We start from the raw sequence: 21,459 nt of genomic DNA, 5'->3' as shown, positions 1-21,459 counted from the left end.
TAGAATAGAGACTAAAACGTTGCATTCGGGATTTTCATGTCAATATAAAATAGAAATATAAGACATCACAAAAACGGATTGCAGTAGCATTTTATCAATACAGTAAGTATATTGGGCTATTTTAAAATTTTATATATCAGTCAAAGATTGTGGGTGGTTTCGTGGTTGGTGTTTTTCTAAATTTCAGTTTTGTCTATCGTCTTTGCCCCAAGAAATATTGATGCAAAAAAAATTATCAATTGTGGAGAGCAAGGTTTCCCCCAGTGCCGCATAATCTTGCCAGGCACGCGTGCGAAGCTCTCTCCCTCTCTCTCTTGTGTGCACGGTGTGTGTGAGTGTGCGCGCGCGCCGGGGCCAATTTTTCAGCCACAACTTGAGAAAAAAAAACATAGGGTGAGGCAAAAAGTCTCGCTTTTGACTCACTGAGACAAACATTTGTCATAAAGGGCGAGGCAAAATAAGAGGGTACTCAGAGAACACGTCTTTCCTCGTAATGCGATCAAGTGAAACCCTGTTTAGTTTTGTGCACTAGGGAGGTGATAATAATTGAAACCAGGCACTGAGAGTTGCGGTTATACATGATACAAGAAGCTGACATGACTGCCACACAAAGAAAAGGGACAGAAAATACTTAGTAAACCAACAAAAAAGACCACCATTTTTTTTTCATCTTTTCAGTTTTTTTGTTCTGTGAACGTTTTATAAAATAGGGTACTCGCAAATGTTTCACAGCGAGTAGCGTTCCACGTTATCGCTAACTAGGAACCTACCCGTTGACAACGTGTGTATTTTTTGTTTCTGAACGACATTGTGACTATTAATTGTCCCAGAAACGTTGACATTTTGTCTGAGTATGAGTCTACACAAATTTAGTCTGAAACTGTTTTGTCGTGTAAGATGTATTGAAACATTGGAAGTTCAAATCCTGTCTGTTTTCCCCTAACAACTGCTCAATGTTGACGTATAAATGACTGATTTTAAAAAACGGTTTAGATGTTACCTTGGGTAACATCTGGTTCAGGCTTTAAAATAAATTGCACTCGTGTATTTTTCACTAAAATCTCCAGTCTTCTCGAGACTCGCACCATCATGACCACAATTCTTGCATGACATTCCTTGACAGATTCCAGATGTTGAGATGCATTTCATGTGCAGATGCACTGACGATTGCTGCCATCTCATACACAGTTGCAGCACGTGTATAGTAATGCGGTAAGCTCCTCGGGTGCTATGTAGTCTAGTGTTGGTGGGTGAGAGAATGTGCGACTGCTGGAAGTCTAGTTTCTGGTTTGTACCAGGAGAAACCCCACACAGCCTCGATGAAAACATGTAAACTATACACCGGGAGACCAGAGCTGGAATTGAACCCTATATCTGCACTGTGCGGTCTAAGTGTGCACTGCCCGAAACGTTATTTTACGCTTATGATCTAGAAACAGGAAGTATTCGTGCGTAGGTACGTCAGTTGTATGAAAGTGCATTTACACTGAAAATCTACAAACAGGAAGCGGTCTGCATGGATACGTCTGTTTACGTCACATTACGTTTGTAACCAAGCTGACACAGCCTCTTCTCTTCAGTGGAGGGATTTGAAACGATTGGCTTGTTAAAGTCTACTTGAAAGGTAAGCTTACTCCTTGACTGGTGCCACTATTATCACGTCGTCTTCTGTTATGACTTTTAATGTATCAGTTTTGTTGTTCGGTGAACAACTTTCATCCCGTTACACGTGTCTTCGAGACAGATTGTAGAAGACCAGTTAAGAGAATGTCTTGAAGTTTGTTGTCTTGGTAGCTGTAAAATAAGGTTCTCTCAGATAGCTCACTTCAGCTTTCTACCTGAGATATTGACTTCAATGTGACAAATGCTGTCAATATGTCTGGACCGGGCCGAGTGAAGATGTTGGTCATCAGTAACTACGTGTGTGGGGGAGATGAATGGCTCTTTATATGACGAGGCTTTCACGGTTCGACTGGCGCCGTTGGTGGGATTTCGGTGCAATCCGTAAAACTGGCAGAAAGCAAGCAGGTTAAATCCCGTCCCGATTAAATTTTTCATTTGACGAACCACAAATAGTAAATCAGGTCATTCAATCTTGCTCAGTAATTGTGGAGTGACTGTTATGAGTGATACAGTGGGACCTTGGCTTACGAACTTAATTGGTTCCCAGACAGAGTGTGTAAGGCGAAAAGTGTGCATCCCATTTTTTTCCCCATAGGAAAACATTAAAATGAGAATAATCAGTTCACAGGTCCCCATAAAACACAGTGTTCTACTTTCTAATTTTCTAAGCCTTAAAACGACACAAAATATACCTTATTTTATGTATAATACATGTGATATGGTATAATGATTAATGAAATAAACCGTACTGTACAATAAAGTCATTTTATTTACCTTTGTGATCGTTGTTAATGGCTTGATGGAATGGAGTGTCCGGTTTCGTCAGCATTAAACACTGGATGAGGAACATAGGCTTCTTTCCCCATCTTGAGGAATGATCACTTGTAGGTGCTTTTCTGTGATAATTGTATCTAGTTCTTCATCAATTGTGATCTGTTTAGCTGGGTTGATAGCTTTTTGCATCAAGTGTACAGATGACTTGTGTGGGTTATTTGTGGAGCCTGATTGATGGGATATTTTAACCTTCCAGTCGACACGCTGCTTTTGACACTTGCATTTTCTCACTACATTTCACTTGTGTTTGTTTTCTGTCATCTCCCTTTCATGTGTGTGTTTTTTTTATGTTTAACCCCCCCCCCCCCCCCACTTCTGGGTTCTTGACCAATCATGTGGCTTTAACCGAAGACGCAATAGGCGATTTTGTATTTTTGTGAGTTGTGTAATCTGTATTTGTACAACAGTAATTTATATAGACATCATATGAAAAGACAGACTATTTTATCATAAAAGAAAAACCTTACAAATATTTTGTTCCAAAATAGATCCTGGTAGTATCATATGGAATGCAGCGCAATACACCTTTATATATATATACTGTATATAGAGAAATAGGGGGATAGGATAGCCAAGAGTGGAATGTCCCTCCAAAACTGGTGAAAGGACGAAATAAAACCAGTCAGGGAGACGGTCAAGTAGCTGACAGCAACACTAAAAGTGCTGTAGAAAATTCAAGTGGGCTGCTCGTAGACGTGACAACAATATATCGCCTTCTTCATATGTCTGAAAATATTATAGTCTCAGCTATAATCAAACCAGGGATCGCATGTAAGGATAAAACTATTGTGACAGCTTTCCTCTCCCCCAAATACCCACTTTCTCAAACTTTTCCCTCAACGATGCATAGATGGTCTTGTTAAAATGCAGATTTAAGTTAGGAGAAAGAATTTCAATTCCTGACTAATTTGATGATGCGATGAAATGTGTGTCACAATTATTTTGTTTTCAAAGTTGGATTGTGAAAAGAAAGACTTAAAGGAATTCTATGAAATGATGCAGTGTCTCACAATTTCTCTGTCTGCTATCCCCCCCAATTCCCCCTTAATTCATCCACAGATGTTCCAAATAAAGAGGATATGTTGCATTGGTGCTGGCTATGTAGGAGGTCCAACATGTAGTGTGATTGCCGAAATGTGTCCGGAGATCACAGTGACAGTGGTTGATATCAACGACACCCGAATCAAAGCCTGGAACTCCGACACGCTTCCCATATATGAGGTATGGTGTCAACTTTATTTGATAGTGCCATGCAACTTACAGAGTTGTAGATACTACTTTCACTTCTGCTATAAGTTGCGCTTAAAGTGCAGCCTCTGAGTTTTAATTTGAGGGTATTTACATCAAAATCAAGTGATCGGTGTAGGGATTAATATCACATGAACATCACAGTTTGCACCTTTTTAACTCATTCACTGCCATATGTGCAAAAATGTGTCCACTCCAGTGCCAGGGTTTTTTTCATTGTCACTTGCATTCCAGGACTGACAAATTATAGAGTTTTAAGACTACATAAACATTCAGTACAGCGTTAGAAACCTTCGACTCTCCTTTCATCAGAAAAAAAGCGTGAATTCCTAAATTATATGTGTCTGGAGTTATATGAGCTGGGAATGAGGGTGGCTGTCCAAAATACAATGTAATACATACATATTGGTTTATATAGCCCTTCGACAGCAGCTGAAGCTGGAATAAAGCGCTAACATGGAAAAAGGGGAAATGCTGCCCCCTTGTGGAAAAGAAAAGAAACAATGCCAGAGGCCATGGCCAGCGCTTTATCGGCACTGAAGCATGAAAAAACAAAACCCGAACAAATTCGGGAATGGCGGAAAAAAAATTCCCGAAAAAAAAATGGGAATGGCAGTGAATGAGTTAAAGGACAACCGACATCACTTTTTTGTTTCCTAACTGACATCAGAAAAACGTTTTATAGCATCTAAAATACCCAAAACACACAATATGATATTTTTACTCAAATGCAAAACACCAATAAAAATGACTTAAAGTGACCAAAAGCTGCAAAAAATTGAGCTGCGAATTGGGCATTTTCAGAAAGTCCCAGCCCCAGTTCATGACGTCACGCCAAGACGTCTTGCATTGCTTGTGAATCAAAACAATGGCTTCAGATTCGGAGAATATGCTTTCTTGTTACACATCCAGTTATGGATATGATTCAAATAGTTCTGAAGAGGAAAGCATACATGTTTGCAATCTATTAAATAATTTATTTGTGCCATTTTGAGGCAACATTGGGGGGAAATCTCTCAACCAAAAAAAGAGGCACAAAATGGCGACCTCCTGAGGCCACCTCCGTTTCCACTGGCTGATAAATTCCTTATATGGCACTTGAACGCCCTCTTCTGGCCTTCTGGCGGCTTTTGGGTGCAACACGAGGTCCCCAGACCAAACAAGTACAGCAAAATACATTGACGTGTTGGAAGGACCGCTACAATGCGTCTTTTTTACGGCCAGGGGCGGTCCTTTAGTGACGTCACGTACGGACTCGTCACCAACTGAAAAACAAGACTTCATGAATATTCAGCGTGAGTCTTAAAACGTAAAATATAGCTATATGCGCTGGAATCTTTGTAAAATATGCTCAGTAGAAGTCATTTAAAGCCATTTTACAAATTATGGAGACAACTTGTCCGGAGACGTCGGTTGTCCTTGAAAGAATAGTAGCATTTTTCCTATTCTGAAGCTCAAACAGGGACGAACAGCATTCATATGCCATTCGAGTATGTTTGCTATTATTTAACTCCTGGATAAATCTAGCAAACACACATGTATTGACGATACTTGAAAGTACATTAAAGTCTCGTTATATCGATATCGGATATATCGATAGTCCCGGTTGTATCGATATTTTTTTGGACTCCCTTGAATATCGATATAACGAGACTTTACTGTACTTCATTGCTTTTGGCAAAAGGTTTTTGCACCCTCATTTCGAACTGACCATCAAGCTGATTTTTTTTTTATTTAGTTTTTATTTCCAGTTGTCTGGTCATAGCATTACTTCTGGAGTTGTATAACAGAAATGCATAAAGCCAAAGAAAAAACGGGTAATCCTTTCGACTCTCAATGAGCGGAAGTTTCACAAGTCAGAGTTTGAACTCCTAGATTTTGTTGGCTGAACTCCAAATTGTACCACTTTATGAGCATTGGACTGCCTCGGGTGAAATGTGTGGTATCAAGTGCGAAACAATAACCTGCTTGGTGGGGTTTAATTATTTGTCATCCAGGTAAGTGGCATGCACCACAACTGCTGATAAGGAGCATTTGCGCGCAAAGCTTCAATTGTCTCGATTGTCTTGTGTTCTTGTGTTATCTGATTTGAAAGGTTTTAGCTCGTCGTGGTTGCTAGGTGTGGTCAGTAACATTGAGCTGGACAGAATTTTAGAGGGGCTTCAGTTGCATAACTGTCAGAATGCAACCATTTGTGACCAGAGTATTTCAACACAGCGGTGAAAAAAACAGTTCCAGATGGCTTATTGTTGCAGTTAGATCATCATGACGAGTGTGGGGTTGTTACACCCCTGTTCATAAAAATGATCTCTGTTTCTCACCCCCGCAGCCTGGCCTAAAAGATGTGGTCGAATCATGCAGAGGGAGGAACTTATTTTTCTCCACGGACATTGACTCAGCCATCAGGGACGCTGACCTTGTTTTTATCTCTGTGAGTTTCCATTCACACCCATGCACACACACACACACACACACAATTCTCAGCATCTACACTTCAAACTAACAAGAACCCTAATATAGGTAAACACCCCCACTAAGACCTACGGCGTGGGGAAGGGCCGTGCCGCAGACCTCAAGTACATTGAAGCCTGCGCTCGGAGGATTGTGGAGGTATCTGATGGCTACAAGATTGTCACTGAGAAGAGCACTGTCCCCGTGCGAGCTGCCGAGAGCATTCGACAGATCTTTGACGCCAACACCAAGCCCGGCCTCAACCTACATGTGTGTCTCATTGGCATTTATTACTGTTGCAAGTCTATCGTCTGCTCTCCTATGTTCTCACGATACGTCTGTGCTTCAGGTGCTGTCCAACCCAGAGTTCCTTGCAGAGGGAACGGCAGTGAAGAATCTGAAGGAGCCTGACCGTGTCCTGATTGGTGGAGATGAAACCGCAGAGGGTCAAAAGGCGGTCAGAGCGTTATGTGCCGTTTATGAACACTGGGTGCCCAAGGCCAAAATCATCACCACCAACACGTGGTCGTCAGAGCTGTCCAAACTGGTGGGTAAATATTATATTAAAAAAAATAATAATAATGGTATAATAATGATAATAATAATGGAAGTAAAATGGAATGTGGTGTGGTAGTGAGTGCCTCACAATTTTGTGATTTGTGTTTTGAAACTCTGCACCTACATTCCTTCCAGAAAGTCTGAATTTGGAGTGAATAGTGATACATGCTAGCTCACATTCTCCTCCCCGTTAGAATCATGATAAGAGCTCCTCTTAATCTACCGTTTTGTATCACCTTCAAATAACTTGGTGTATTCAGGCAGCCAATGCATTCCTGGCACAGCGAATCAGCAGCATCAACAGTATCAGCGCGCTGTGCGAGGCTACCGGGGCTGATGTGGAGGAGGTCGCCACGGCAATTGGCATGGACCAGCGAATTGGCAGCAAGTTTCTCAAGGCCAGCGTGGGTAAGAGAGGCTGTGCCCGGAACTGTTTGAAACATGAATTTTAAAAAGTTTGGCAGTTTTGTGGAACCTTAAAATTAACGTGCAGGTCTCATTACATGTTTGAGGTATAACCATAACCATGCACGGTATCACGTTTTACTTTTTCATTGCCGTGTCTTCGGACTGGTTTCAACAGGAAGAACAGTGTACTGAAGTCTATTCAGCGCAGCCATCGTTTATTTTGGTGTTCTGTACAACTGCAACTATTCATCGACAGCAAATTAATTATCAAATGTATTGATAACATATTTTGATCATTCCTTTAGCAGGTGTTGATAAAAACGTACTAGAAAGTTTGTCTCATGATAAATGCTGCAATTGTCTTGTTTTGCGGCCAAATCCATAGCATTAAAATGGAAGCTATGTTGAAAGCTATGTTGAGAGTTTCTAAAATCTATCTTTCGGAAGACAAATAGGCAAAGGGATGGACAATATTTCTCGGACCGATAATTGACAGAAAGTTAGCTGCGTGTACTTCCTGTCCTGTTTCTTGCTCTAATTGGTAAAAATCCGTCTATTTTTGTAATCGTTTTTCCACTGGCGTCCTGGGGCCAATCCGAGCTGTCTTTGGGCAGTAGGCGTATTTCAATTTGTCTTCATTTTTAATATTTTTAGGATCGAGCCAGAATTTTCACGTTTATTTTATTTTTAACTGAAGCTTTTTCTTAAAAATCACATTAAAGAATAGCTGAACCTTGACCTCTGATTTACAAACTATTTATCCATCCATCAATTTGTTGTTTATATACAATAATAAACTGATATGACTTATGATTAAAAATGAGTCACAGATCAACCCCAAGATCTCTTGTCATCTGTTCTTGGTTCTGTGACGTGGGCTGGCATTGACATTCTTGAAATGTGGGAACAATGTGGACAATTAGATTGTTGCAATTATAGAGCATTTATTCATTGTACACATCTTGTATCTCCTCCAGGTTTTGGTGGAAGCTGTTTCCAGAAGGACGTGCTCAATCTGGTGTATTTGTGTGAGGCCCTCAACCTGCCAGAGGTGGCCTCATACTGGCAACAGGCAAGGACTGCTAACCTTCCAATTGTATGCTGCATAGGTCTCTTGTAGGTAATGTTATTCGTATCCCTGCCTATTTCATCAGGTGATAGACATGAATGAGTACCAAAGGCGGCGGTTTGCCTGCAGGATCATTGACTGCCTCTTCAACACGGTGACAGGCAAAAAAATTGCTCTGCTCGGATTCTCTTTCAAAAAAGACACAGGTGACACAAGGTCAGTTCCCTACCAACGCCCTTGTTGACTTTCATACGTTAATCATAAAACTGCCATTGTGCATCTGTTTGGACAAAATGGGTTCTTTCAACCTCAACACATATTAACTTTGGAAGTACAAGATTCTATGACCAACCTTCTCTGATCACTGTGTGTGTATCACCTCAGAGAATCATCCAGTATTTACATCTCCAAATATCTGATGGATGAAGGAGCCAAACTCTTCATCTATGATCCCAAAGTTCTTAAAGGGCAAATCATTCAGGACCTATCTCATCCTAGCATCTCAGAAGACAAGCCAGAAAGAGGTAAAAAAAAGTGTATGCCACATGTGCCTGGTGTCTGCTGAAATGCACTGTACAATTATGTCCTTTAATTGTAATTAATGGAGAAAGTTGATATAATCATTTCTGTTCCTCCTGCTGACAGCAATATGTTGACTCATAAATACACACTAAGAACTAACTGGAGAATGCTTACTCAGTTTCAGAGCTGGTGACTGTGACCACAGATCCTTACGAGGCTTGCCAGAGCGCTCATGCTTTAATCATCTGTACCGAGTGGGACATGTTTAAGGTCAGGATGCAAGTTTTTTAATTAATTTTGCTGCCTTTTTAAAATGTGTTTGAAGATAGTTTTGTCACCTTTCTCATGTTACTAAAGGAGCTGGACTATGAGAAGATTTACAAAAAGATGCTGAAGCCCGCCTTTATATTTGACGGTCGCAGAGTGTTGGACCACTTTCACGTACACCTCCAGGACATTGGCTTCCAGGTGAGAAACAAGCCAGGCGCTGATACATTAGCATGATATAATGCAGTGTGACCTAAGAGGTTCAGTACCCTCTCAGAAAATCATTCAATTCTAAACTGTCGTCATCATAAAATCGTTGTCACAATATGCAATATAACCGTTACAGGTGGGCTTAATTTGACATTCTCTTAACCAATCAATTGCATGACACACACTATTGAATACCCATACGTGAGTCCATACGTGACATCACTAAAGGAACGCTCCTGACCAAAAAATAAGACACATTGTAGCAGTCCTTCCATCACGTCAATGTATTTTGCTGTACTTGTTTGGTCTGAAAACCTCGTGTTGTACCCTAAAACCGCCAGAAGAGGGCGCCCAAGCTCTATGGAAGGAATTGATCAGACTGTGGAAACGGGCTGATTCATTCCTCACAACACCTCGGTGGCCATTTTGTGCCTCTTTTCTGGGACGCTACATTGCAGTCCAGATGCCTCAAAATGACACGGAAGGACTTCTTTAATTGATTGTAAACATGTATGCTTTCCTCTTCAGTACTATTTGAATCATATTCATACCTGGATGTGGAACAAGAAAGCATATCCTCCGAATCTGAAGCCATTGTTTTGATTCTCCAGCAATGCAAGACGTCTTGGCGTGACGTCACGAACTGGGGGCAGGACTTTCAGAAAATGCCCAATTCGCAGCTCAATTTTTTGAGATTTTGGACACTTTAAGTCATTTTTATTGGTGTTTTGCATTTGAATGAAAATATAATACTGCGTGTTTTGGGTATTTTAGATGCTATAAAACGTTTTTCTGATGTCAGTTAAGAAACAAAAAAGTGACCTGCCATGCATGTTTTTTTGGAATGTGGGAAGATGATGGACAACCCGGATAAAACCCACGGAGGCACAGGGAGAACATTCAAACACCACATAGGAAGGTCGCCATTTCCAAATACGTATACAGCTGTTAAAAATGTGCTGCTATTGAAACATCAATTAATTCTCAGGTTATTTTTGTTTCCTCTGCAGATCGAGACCATTGGAAAAAAAGTAGTGGCACCACGAATGCCCTACACCCCCGCTGCTGTACGTCCTCACAACGAGGCCACTGAGCCTCCAACCAAAAAGGCCAAAGTTTAAAACTGTTGGCACGCAACACATTCCTCCCTCAACATTTTAATTGGACTGCCAAATTCTGCCTTATTACTGTATCAAAAGCAAGCCATACCAGCCATGTGACTTATGTATGACTCCACCATAATCGGCTGATGAGTTCAAATATTAACTGATCGAGTTATGGTTGGAACTTTACAAACATACACGTTTTTTTTTTTACTACCCAAGTATTTATCACGCAATTTTTCACATAGCTCGCGATGTCTCGGCATAGTGTATGTACTTTTTACAGTCACATTCCAAATGTTTTTAAAGCATTTTTTTTAATCATAATGCTGTATGAGGCCAGTTTATCTGACTGAAAAGGCCAATGCAATAAACTGTCAGTAAGTCCTGAATCGGATTGTTAAATTGCAAAAATATATCACAGGTTTTAATTGTTAGGTTTTTGCTGGTAATCTGACGCTAGTTAGGAACAGGAAAACTCAGAAGGCAGACATAGTTGTCTTTTTTGGAAGAGAGGGTGAGCTAAACATGTCTCTGTTCACAATCTCAGAAGAGACCACGTTTATTTCCTTGCGTTTATTGGAAGGATGTCCCTGATACATGATCTTCTAATGGCTGTGTGGAGTATTTGCAGATTTCACAACACTTTCAGTTCAGGAGATTTTCAATGAAAACACACAGTTCATTCCTGAGAAGTCAGAGGTCAGTGGTCTGCGAATGCAGCTTGGCATGTCCATCACATGGTGCCTTGGGGTTGATGTTATCTTCCACTTTAATCTGAAGCTGTTATCTTAACAGAAGAATGTTATCTTGAAACCAGAACGGAAGCAGGCTGAACTCTCCTGGTCTGACAGGTTTTCCACTTTCAACCCATTGCATTGAAAATGAGGTAGATGTCCCTCACATGGTGTCTTGGGGTTGATGTTATTTTCTCACAAGCAGCATTCACTTTGATCAGAAGCTCCTATCTTCCCAAAAGGATGTTATCTTGAAACCAGAATGGGAGCAAGCTGAGCGAGGTCTCCCGGACCGACAAGTTTCCCATTTTGAACCTACCCCATTGTTAATGAGGTATTTGCGAGGTCTCACTCTGGAACAAAAGTTATAGAGTTATACTAAGGGTAAATATGAGCTAATAGAATGACATTTATTCCAACATGAATTAATCAAAAAGTGAATGTATACTACAATGGTATTATAAAATAGACATCTGAAATAAGGAGGCACTGTCAAAGTGATAACAGATATGAGTGCAAACATTGATTTATTTAGGTCAAATAAATAAGTATTAGTATCCTAACAAATAAAAGATCAGGGGGCCGTGAAGAGTGGAGACAGAATGCAATAAGAGGCCCCTGGTGTGCAAAAACAATGATCTAAATTTTCTACTCTAGACACTCAGGTGGTTATCTGAATAGCTGCTGGCCTGTCCTTGCTTGTCCATTCACTGTCATTCCCAAATTGATTCGGAAATTGAAAATATGATGTGGAGCGCCATTCTCGAATTTGTTCTGGTTTTGTTTTTTTCTTGCGGGTGTCTGGGGGGGGGGGGAGAATAAACCGCTGGTCAGACCTCTGGCAATGGTTTTCCCTCCCACTAGGGGGCAGCATTTGCCTTTTGTACAGCCGCCCCCACCTGCACCTCAAATTACTCTAGTCTAGACCCATAAAATTTAGAAATTAACTTGATAAAAGAAGGGAGTGTAAGGTTTCTTACGCTGCATTGAATGTTTTAGTGCAATTTGAGTGAAAATGACAAAAACCCTGGCACTTGAGTGGACATATTTTTGCACATCGTCTGGCAGTGAATGAGTTGAGCACAACTACTTATTTTGCTGCTACCCCAAAATTTCTCAATCATCCCCAAACGTCCATGATGGATGGTCCCAGTTTTTACCCCACCTCAGTTGCCCTTGTTTACTTCACTTAAGTCCAAATATGCTTTTCTATTCTGCACTGTGTGTGACTTAAAGTAAGGCGTCGTGCCACTGACATCGAGTCGTGTTTATAGAAAAAGTTGCTGGTTTGTCACTATTCATTCCGACGTAACAGCTGCTGCTTTTTTCTTCTTCAGCAAATTCTTCAAGAAGAACTCGCCTGTCGAGATTGGGAAAGGCAAAGTCGTTAAGGTCATCTAACCCCGGGGTGTCCCAAATTTAAGTGTTTGTCCATATTAGATTTTTTTAAAGTAGGCCAGGTCCCATATTGACAGTAATTGTTTAATTTTAAAGTGATATCTGTATTTTACTTTTTTACAGTAAGAAACACAGGGGAAAATGCATTTTTTAGAAAGAAAAACAACTGCTGAATTAATTCTACAAGATTAATACAATAGACTGAGTGATGTACGTGCGTTTAAGTGCCAAACTTTACCCAATCCCAGATTGTCACCACTTCATTACGTTGATGTTCTTGTGACAGTGTTGTGTAATTTACATTACACATCTATCCATCTATCATGTCCTCTTGTCAATCATACATCCCGCATCTTGATCAATTATGTAGTCAAATTGAAAAGCTTATTGATTACACAAGTATATTTTGGGTACAAAAATATAGCTTAATACAGACGAGTCCCCAATTTAGGAATATTCGAGTTATGAACAACGGCACATCCAAACATGTTTGTACTAACATGTGGTATTCTCTCCAGTTGTACATGTACATATCTTTATAGACCATATATTTTATTAAATGTTTCTTTTTCATTACAAACCAATACAGGTTACTTCTACAAGCCTTAAACATACATTCCATCCAAAATATAGCACTGAAGTAACTTAAAAATTCACCTTACAAACAACCGTTTGGAACGTATCTCGTTCGTAAATTGGGGAGCGTCTGCATTCATCAGTATTAATCATGAAGTCATTTAGGGCACAGGTGTTAAAGTCAAGGCCCGCGGGCCAAATCCGGCCCGCCACATCATTTTTTTCGGCCCGCGAAAGCAAATCAAACACTTGTTAAATTCCATGATGATTGCTAAAATCTGAGCCAAAATGTCATATTTTTGGATGTCAACCACAATAAAAGTCATTATTCTTGACTTCAGATTTGAAAACGAGTTATTCATTAATTTGCTGTGTGCTCTATATGTAATATTTGAAGGGATTTAAACATTCTAATGGGTTCCCCAAATTCATAACGGCCCTCGAGAGGAAACCATAACTACAATGTGGACCGCGGCAAAAAATGACTTTGACACCCCTGATTTAGGGCATGATTTATTTCTAGTGAAAATATGCTATCATAATTTAGCCTTCGTAAAATGGATGCATTTCCAAACCTGTTCTTACCTGCTTTGTAGGAGGATCGAACCAGAGGCCCACTGGCAGTATAGACAAAGCCCATGTCATTCCCAACTTGCTCCCAGTGCGCAAACTTCTCTGGTGTGATGTATTCATCCACCTAGGACCACACGCAAATTGATACGGTTCATATGAATTTGAATGTGATACGAAATGTTGTGGATTACACTGACCTTTAGATGCCGTTTAGTGGGTTGCATGTATTGTCCCAGTGTCAAACAATCCACTGCGGCTTCACGCAGTTCTACAACAGCACCAAAACAGCGTCATGACTTCCGATCATGTCATACCAATAACCGCATATTCCCAATGAACGTACCAGTCAGAGTATTTTGAATTTGTTGGTCAGTCTCTCCCAATCCGAGCATGATGGATGTCTTTGTCAGTAAAACAGGATTGGCCTTTTTGGCATGTTTCAGAACGCTCAGAGATTGATCAAAATTGGCTCTCGGATCTCGGACATGCCTAAAATTGGGGGTGGGGGATAATTATAAAAGGCAACTATGTAGTCATTAAAAAATATATATTTTACATGAATATTAAACTGCTAGGTCTTAAACTCTGAGTTTGACCACAAAATTAACAACATTTATAGTTGGGCAAAATCTACCCCATTAGAGTCCATTCCAGATAACTAAATAAATTACAGTTTTGCATTTGGCTTTTTAAATTTTATTGTATTTCTTTTTTTTGCCACGCTCGCTCCTTGATATGTTTCATCAATGTGTGCAATGTCATGGAAGATATAAAATTGCAATGTAGCGACAAAGGTGTCTTTTTTCTTGACCTTTTCTAGAAAAGATTGAGCGTCCTCAACAGGACATTTTTTTCTTATTTTTACGTTTTTTCTAATCATTTTCAGGTCTCACTCCACAGGGTTCACCTCTCACCTACTTTTCACAATCTGTCATTGTCAGACAGTATATGCTGTGACTCCCTTAATCCGTTATGCATCTATTCTAAAAGACTTTTCCTGCATAACTTAACGGCTCTGGAAAACATGTTTTAACCTAAATGTTGTCGGGCCAAAATGTGCATCAGTCCTACAAATAGTGGACGTACGACGGTTGTCTAATTGAGCATCAGGTAGCAAATACACAATCAAGTTCAATGCATTGTGGTACCTTTGCAGCTCCCGGACTGTTTCCACGTTGTGCGCGTACACATCCAGACCTGACAGTGCGATCTTTTCCACTGCTGCAAGGTCGCCCCGAAAATCAGGTGTCAGGCATTCAACCAGGATCTGTGGGTTCCTACATAAAGGTAATAATATAATGGATGCTTTCGTTTAGAACACGTTACGACACCAGTAGCTTGATGTGATCTATTCCGGTGGAAAAAGCAAAGATGCTGAAGTTCGTTTACCTTTCCTTCAGGTGAGAAACAGTCCTGGCAAAATGTTCCGCCCCTCCATCCGCAATATCTACCAAAAAAAAATAAGCAGATTTGAATCCAGAAGAGACCACTGATAGGAGTTAGATTTCCATGTGGAGGTGCAATTTTCTTGTCATTTGTTAGAATACATCTGGCTCATGTTCAATTTCAGGCTATGGAAAACCTAAGACGGGCATGATGATTTCCTGAGCTTTATCCAAAGTGGCTTATCTGTGTCCGTTCTTGTCAAATCTTACTTTTTACATTTTTAAAAGCATATATATTGAACGTTTCCGATCGATATTTGGATCTGCTCTGAGTTGAAAATACAATGTATTGCCCATCCAGCACCCACCGCGACCCTAATGAGGATAAAGCGGTCTGGAAAATGGATGGAAGGATGGATGGATAATGACTTAATTGCATTGTAGAATGTTTTAATGGTCTCCAAAAATATATCAAGGGTCTTCGATTTTCCCAATTTACCATCTCTGTCCACAGATGTGAGCACCACATAGTCTAGCCCCCAGGCTGCAATGGCCTTTGCAGTGTTGTAGGGCTCTTCAGGGTCCAGAGGTGGCGGCAGGCGAGCAGTCTTGACAGAACAAAAGCGGCATCCACGCGTGCATGTGTCTCCCATTAGCTAGCCATTCAAATGAAAAAAAATATGTATCAAATCAAAATGGTCATAAAAATGCAAACAATGAATCATCGTGAAAAAAACAGCGAGTTTGAGCACAATTCACAAGTTCAATGCAACCTGCAGAAGTCCATTACTTACGCTTGTTAAATCATAAGTCCACATGCACGCTGACAAAGGATATTCAAAAGACAATTTAGTTCAGTGTGTTTTTTTTAACCAGCTTTGAATGTTTCTCATTTATAGTACATCAATTTCCTGTAAATGCAATGCAGATATTTTAACTACACAACAGGGAAGATGCCTTTTTTTTTTTAATAGTAGCATGAATTGGGCCTAAAATGGATGTTAAAGACTGACCATGATGGTGGCTGTAGCTGTAGAGTACTCTCCTCCTCCCCAGCATTCGCCAATGTTAGGACACCTGGCTTCCTCACATACCTGATGAACATACAGGTTCGCTCTTTGAATTTGTGCAGATACATAACAACTTAATCTAAGTAAGGGGAAAATGTGATTTTTTTTTTTGCTCAACATGTTTCCAAGTTAACTGTGGTTAGACTTTTGAGTATCTTACGGTGTGAAGATTGAGATCTCTCAAAGAGTTTTTCAGCCTATTGTAGTTCTTCCCAATCGGGATTTCTGTCTTCAACCAAGGAGGCAGTCGAAGCCTGCAAAATATTGTCTATTATCATGCTGAGACAAGAATTCTCAATCGGGTATGCTCTATAAATACATCGAACAAAACAGCTATCTTTTGATGGATTAAAATCGAGAAAACAAGTGAGACGAGAAAACTATGTCTGAGGAAGGGTGAGTGATGCGAACTATAAACAGACATTTCAAGAGCTTCTTTCCACTCATTCAACAGTTGACATATAAATCCATCGTGGCTTTGTGACAGTTTTTGCCAATTCTCCACATCCTTGAGGGCGGACGCACACACACACACACACCTTTGGCCTTTTTGTCTCTTCAAGTTGCCCCTATATTCTGCCCAGTTGTCTTTCTCGGATAGTTCCCCTGAAATGAAGTCCTGCAGACTGGGGCCTTCATTGTCGCTCAGTAGCACTTTGCTCCTGTCAGTCGTATTCGGAGAGGACTTGGCCGCAGATGATATGCCGCTTGTGTAGCTCTATAGGAAACAAATGGAATGAATGGCGATGTACATGATGAAGACGTGTACTCGATCCCACGCGATGCACACAGACGAGGTGTCCGCAACCAAAGACTTTGTGAACTTTGCCCTTGCTATTCGGACCGTTGTGAAAACAGCAGCTCGGCAACTACGTTTACACAAATGAATCAAACGCATGCCACGGCTCTTTTCGAACCGAAATAATTTCAGTGTTAGAGTGAAATACTGACATGCGAGATACTTGTTCCAAGCCATGAGCGATTAGCTGAGAGACGGCGGACGGCAACGCAAGATTGCTTGAGCAACGCCATAACATTGGATAACAAGTTCCAGACCCAGCTTGGTATCGAACAACGCACATCAACTAGCGATTGTTCCTGTCTAGTATTGCATTAAAGTGACAGCGACAGAGAAGGAGCAGAAGCACTTCGTTTGTGCATGTATCCCCTCTACGCCAAAGGGTTTCCCCCTTCTTTGTTAACTAGTTCAAGTATTTAGTGTGAGTGTTTTTTTTTCATCGGGATTTTTTATGCATTTTATAGTTATTGGGCTGGTTTCCCTCCATAGAGAATTACTATTGCTAAAAATTGAAAATAGCATGTTTTCTCCTCAATTAATGATACACAATCATCTTAACGCGGCTTAATGTTGGAAAACTACGACCGATTGCCACCGTCGTACATCTGCACATCTCTACCAATGCTCACACCAATGTCCAATATCAAAACGAATCGCACTAACGTTTGAGATGGAAGCTTTGCCCATGAACATCCCAAATACGTACTGTGGCCATTTCTTTAATATTTTCAGAAGCGGGAGCAGGCGTTGGTTGTTGTGCATGACGATTTTGGTGATCGGGCATATTTTTCCAACATCAAAATATATTCATCTTTACACGAAGCTTTTTAAACTGCACAGTGAAATTTGGAAAAATACATTTCTTGTCGGCTTTTTTTGCCGACTTTGCGGGAAAGTTTTTTTCTATTGCTCATGTCTGGTACGTCACCAAACAACTCTACAACAGTGCGGTGACGTATTTCCTCCCTCTTTTCCTCTACTAACAGCGAGGTGGGTTGACTAAAAATGTCAGTCGACGGCCACAATCCAAGTCCATCAGACAATATTTCACATTAGATTGGCTTATGACCTCATGGATGTACACTATTAATCATGATTTTTATTTGGAATGCGTTATTTTTGTGTAGTGGCCCTGTTTGTGGGTGATGTATGAGTTTGTTTGATACCGGATCGAAGTTGGTCGCTTTTGGCCGACAGTTCCGATTCACGTAATGTCCAACCCGCTTTGATTTGAACCGTTGCAAATATCGACGTAACAAATGTTGCGAAATGCTTAACAATAAGAATGGTTGAATGCGAGCTTTTTAAAGGGGAGTCTATTTCGCATTACGCTAATGCTAGCTCGCCCGCTGTGTGGCTCCAGCTCTTCCCACAGTTGTCGCCAAACGAATCAGAAATCCATGCCATTGTGATCAAATTTAATTGCGTTTGGTTTCTTCCCTCGTGTTAATTTAAACGTGTAATCCTACGTCAAGTCCTGACTAACTAATCACGTTTCATGACCATTCCAGAATGAAGACCATTCTCAGCAGCCAGACAGTCGACATTCCCGACAATGGTAAGAAAACGCTATTTGCTTGTGGTTCCCCTTGGTGGCTTAGTCTCACTTTGTTGTGTTGGGTTGCAGTCGAGGTGAAGCTGAAGGGAAGGACGGTGACTGTCACTGGTCCCCGTGGCAAGCTCATCAGGGAGTTCAACCACATCAACCTGGAGCTCCGTCTGCTGGGCAAGAAAAGTAAGAAGGTATGGAAGACCAAGTAAGACTTGTCACAGAATGCTAGGGAACGTTGGCTTGCAGATGTAATTTGAGAACGGACCTAACATGCAGTTTTTAGGTTAATCTAATTTACCATGAAAAAACCTATTAATGCACATATTCAGTGTTTTAGCACTTTGCCTTGCTCGCTGTTCTCTATCAAGGATGGTAAATGAAATTGAATTTATATTTGGTTCAGTTTTTGCCGTGATCTGAAAAAGGAAAAATGTGTTCCAGCTCCGTGTAGAAAAATGGTGGGGGAACCGAAAGGAGCTGGCAACAGTGCGCACCATCTGCAGTCACGTCCAGAACATGATCAAGGGAGTCACTTTGGTAAGTTGCTGCGCAGCTTCAACAATTTCCAGGACTGACTTCGAACTATACCTTCACACTTAATGACGCAGACGTTTCACCCCGCCTCTATCCATGTCTGTTGTCGGAATTATTCAAACCCAAGCAGTCAAGGCAATTTACCCTGTTTTGTTATATCCCAACCTCATCTGTCATCGACAATGTCATTTCATTGCTCATTTCACCATGCATCACATTTCTACCCTCTTATCTCGCTGCAGGGGTTCCGTTACAAAATGCGTTCGGTGTATGCCCACTTCCCCATCAACGTTGTCATGCAAGAGAATGGGACAATGGTGGAGATCAGAAATTTCCTCGGTGAGAAGTACATCCGCCGTGTCAGAATGAGGACAGGTGAGTACACGGCCATTGTTGGCTTTATTTGAGCATTCACTGAATCTTTGCATTCCATCTTTGTCCGCTTTTCTCTGTGGAAGATGGTGTAACGCTAACTGAGACTTTGTAGCAATGTAATTAGCATTCTGACAGTTGGAAACTGTTACATTACAAGCACCTAAGTTTTTTTGTGGAACACCCAAGTTCCTTTCGCGTTGTTCCTGGTTGATTGACTCCCAAATTGGACCCGCTTTGCAATGAGTAATTTTTTTTTGTTAGGGTCTGAAATTGACAACTTCAAATTAGAATAGTGCTGATAGAGTGCTTATGCACATTAGTAAACATATTACGTTATTTCATGCTTAGATTAGTAAACATATGTTATTCCATGTTTAGTTTAGTACATATTATGTTATTGCATGTTTAATTTAGACTACATGGAATAATAAAGTTATTAGTTGAATAGTTTTGAAAGCAGGATGTAACGAGTATCAAGTTTCAGTCTAATGTTCCCCCAACTGAGTTATCCGTAGCTGATTGGACAACAGATCGCTGCTGTGGACGTTCAAAACTAGTACGAGCGGGAGGTCCTGTCTCTTTTTCTTTGTGCTCTTTGTTCTGTGTACTCCTGGTTTCCTGCTCCGACGAGAGAAGTGCTTAATTTTGTTTCACTAGAATAAAGCAGTTTGTTATTCACCATCTATCGTCCTCGATGATATTTTTATCACAGAATTTCGTTGAACACCGAACCAGATGAGAAACAAGAATTTGAATCGAACAGTGCCCTGTCTTTTACGCTTTTATTTTTGTTCAGAGAAGCCTAATTGATTAGAGTGCAAAGAATGTGTCTGCCTTTTGATTCAACAATCTCCCTGAAGTAACACTTTTGTTTTGCTTTTCACAGGTGTGATGTGCACAGTGTCAGCAGCCCAAAAGGATGAGCTGGTGCTGGAGGGCAACGATATTGAGCTGGTGTCAAATTCAGGTGTGTTGGAACTGTCCATGTCATGACATTATAATTTAGATTATGCTGAATCGCTGTTACTGCCGTATAGTTATTTTGTAGAGCGAGCTGGAATTAGCTTCATGTGACGGTGCTGACCTTTTTTTCTAAATCGCTGGCCTTCGTCTGCCTTTAAAGTCAATGCACTGGTTTCCCCGATGATATTTTTCACACCAACTTCTTCCTTTTCCAGCTGCTCTCATCCAGCAGGCCACCACAGTCAAAAATAAGGATATCAGAAAGTTCTTGGATGGCATATACGTGTCTGAGAAGGGAACAGTTGTGGATGCTGATCAGTAAAATCTGAATCCATAGCCCAGGTCAGAAAAAAAGTTTTCTATTTTAATGAAATGCAAGATGCAGCGATTGGTTTGTAAAATATTTCTGAAATTTCCAACAGTTGCCCTGACGACACCGGAAACCTCCTTATGGCATCCATCAAGCATATTCTGTTTTGACCAATAAAGTTGGTATATTGTTTCATCACCTTTGTTTTGTTTTTCATTTGTCTTCTTTACACTTTTAGTCTAGAACCAAATTAAACAAAAGGAGAGTTTACAATGAAATTAGATACAGTTTATATACAAATATTGATTTAACTTGTCGCTGTGACCACTTGTTGGTGAGCCACTTTTGTACAGTACACAGATAAACTTGCATTTAATTTTCTGGTTACTAAATACAATTCATGCATGGTTTCATTTTTAATAATGCAGGACAAACTTGATTTCTAAAAAGTAAGTTGGACTGTATGCCAGAAATGCTTTGACACAGAAAAAAAATAAGATGTTACACAAATAGACTTTCTTTACCACTTTATAATGAATTCAATAAGCCTTGTGTCATAGAATGAAATTATAGTGGCAAGTATACACAAATCTAATATCAGAGAAATCTAATTGAATCCCTGCAGCGGTATACTTACATTTTTTCCCACAAAGAAGTGGCACACATTTTGTGAGGATTGACTGAAAACCTGTAAAGACGCTACATATTTCCTTCCCAACTAACCGTCATGCACAAAACGGTATTTACTGAGAATTGTTAAACCTACTCTTGCCAGCCTGCTTCCCACCTCGCTAAAAATCTGTTTTGAAATGTCCGGTAATAATTAAACATGAAACACCAGGCAAAGTTTTGTCAGCCATCATCAATAACTAAAATTCAAAGTTACTCGTCGGA

At 40.4% G+C, this 21,459-nt stretch overlaps 3 protein-coding genes across 5 annotated transcripts; 2 read left to right on the top strand and 1 right to left on the bottom strand.

Moving 5' to 3' along the window:
- The first annotated feature begins 1,489 nt into the window (after positions 1-1,489).
- On the top strand, positions 1,490-10,678 carry ugdh (UDP-glucose 6-dehydrogenase). Of its 2 annotated transcripts, XM_089005728.1 has the most exons (13): positions 1,490-1,624; positions 3,517-3,678; positions 6,035-6,136; positions 6,226-6,426; positions 6,506-6,703; positions 6,975-7,122; positions 8,100-8,194; positions 8,277-8,407; positions 8,576-8,715; positions 8,892-8,983; positions 9,071-9,181; positions 10,045-10,109; positions 10,201-10,678. In XM_089005728.1, exons 2-13 carry the CDS (start codon positions 3,517-3,519, stop codon positions 10,223-10,225), a joined length of 1,470 nt encoding a protein of 489 aa, XP_088861854.1. In that variant the 5' UTR covers positions 1,490-1,624; the 3' UTR covers positions 10,226-10,678. The 2 variants fall into 2 exon arrangements, with proteins under 2 accessions (XP_088861854.1, XP_088861853.1); XM_089005727.1 differs by lacking the exon at positions 10,045-10,109.
- Positions 10,679-10,826: 148 nt separating this feature from the next.
- Positions 10,827-17,141, bottom strand: lias (lipoic acid synthetase). 2 transcript variants are annotated; one of them, XM_089005730.1, is made up of 12 exons: positions 16,984-17,141; positions 16,572-16,750; positions 16,193-16,286; positions 15,976-16,056; positions 15,462-15,618; positions 14,967-15,024; positions 14,726-14,854; positions 13,921-14,066; positions 13,775-13,845; positions 13,590-13,701; positions 12,287-12,390; positions 10,827-11,383 (listed from the first exon to the last, which is right to left on the bottom strand). In XM_089005730.1, exons 1-11 carry the CDS (start codon positions 17,062-17,064, stop codon positions 12,329-12,331), a joined length of 1,170 nt encoding a protein of 389 aa, XP_088861856.1. In that variant the 5' UTR covers positions 17,065-17,141; the 3' UTR covers positions 10,827-11,383; positions 12,287-12,328. The 2 variants fall into 2 exon arrangements, with proteins under 2 accessions (XP_088861856.1, XP_088861857.1); XM_089005731.1 differs by having other exon boundaries at positions 10,827-12,390; positions 16,984-17,122.
- A 1,201-nt stretch (positions 17,142-18,342) lies between these two features.
- Positions 18,343-20,763, top strand: rpl9 (ribosomal protein L9). The gene is made up of 7 exons (XM_089005732.1): positions 18,343-18,389; positions 18,459-18,574; positions 18,825-18,920; positions 19,160-19,292; positions 20,179-20,259; positions 20,471-20,597; positions 20,678-20,763. The coding sequence occupies exons 1-6, from the start codon at positions 18,344-18,346 to the stop codon at positions 20,575-20,577; spliced, it is 579 nt and encodes a 192-aa protein (XP_088861858.1). The 5' UTR covers position 18,343; the 3' UTR covers positions 20,578-20,597; positions 20,678-20,763.
- Positions 20,764-21,459: the final 696 nt, after the last annotated feature.

The sequence above is a fragment of the Hippocampus bargibanti genome, linkage group LG10 (assembly GCF_051943395.1).
Source record: "Hippocampus bargibanti isolate YZ-2025 linkage group LG10, ASM5194339v1, whole genome shotgun sequence".
NCBI lineage: Eukaryota > Metazoa > Chordata > Actinopteri > Syngnathiformes > Syngnathidae > Hippocampus > Hippocampus bargibanti.
The sequence above is the reverse complement of the archived record's forward strand: the minus strand, read 5'-3'. Positions and strand labels throughout refer to the sequence as shown.

Coding starts and splice junctions, on each gene's coding strand:
- rpl9 (XM_089005732.1), top strand. CDS start 18,344: ATGAAGACCATTCTCAGCAGCCAGACAGTCGACATTCCCGACAATG. Junction 18,390..18,458: donor AGTCGACATTCCCGACAATG/GTAAGAAAACGC, acceptor GTTGGGTTGCAG/TCGAGGTGAAGCTGAAGGGA. Junction 20,260..20,470: donor TGAGCTGGTGTCAAATTCAG/GTGTGTTGGAAC, acceptor TTCCTTTTCCAG/CTGCTCTCATCCAGCAGGCC.
- lias (XM_089005730.1), bottom strand. CDS start 17,064: ATGGCGTTGCTCAAGCAATCTTGCGTTGCCGTCCGCCGTCTCTCAGCT. Junction 15,619..15,975: donor CAGCTACAGCCACCATCATG/GTCAGTCTTTAA, acceptor TTGAATGGCTAG/CTAATGGGAGACACATGCAC. Junction 13,702..13,774: donor CCACTAAACGGCATCTAAAG/GTCAGTGTAATC, acceptor GTGTGGTCCTAG/GTGGATGAATACATCACACC.
- ugdh (XM_089005727.1), top strand. CDS start 3,517: ATGTTCCAAATAAAGAGGATATGTTGCATTGGTGCTGGCTATGTAGGA. Junction 7,123..8,099: donor GTTTCTCAAGGCCAGCGTGG/GTAAGAGAGGCT, acceptor TATCTCCTCCAG/GTTTTGGTGGAAGCTGTTTC. Junction 8,984..9,070: donor CCGAGTGGGACATGTTTAAG/GTCAGGATGCAA, acceptor ATGTTACTAAAG/GAGCTGGACTATGAGAAGAT.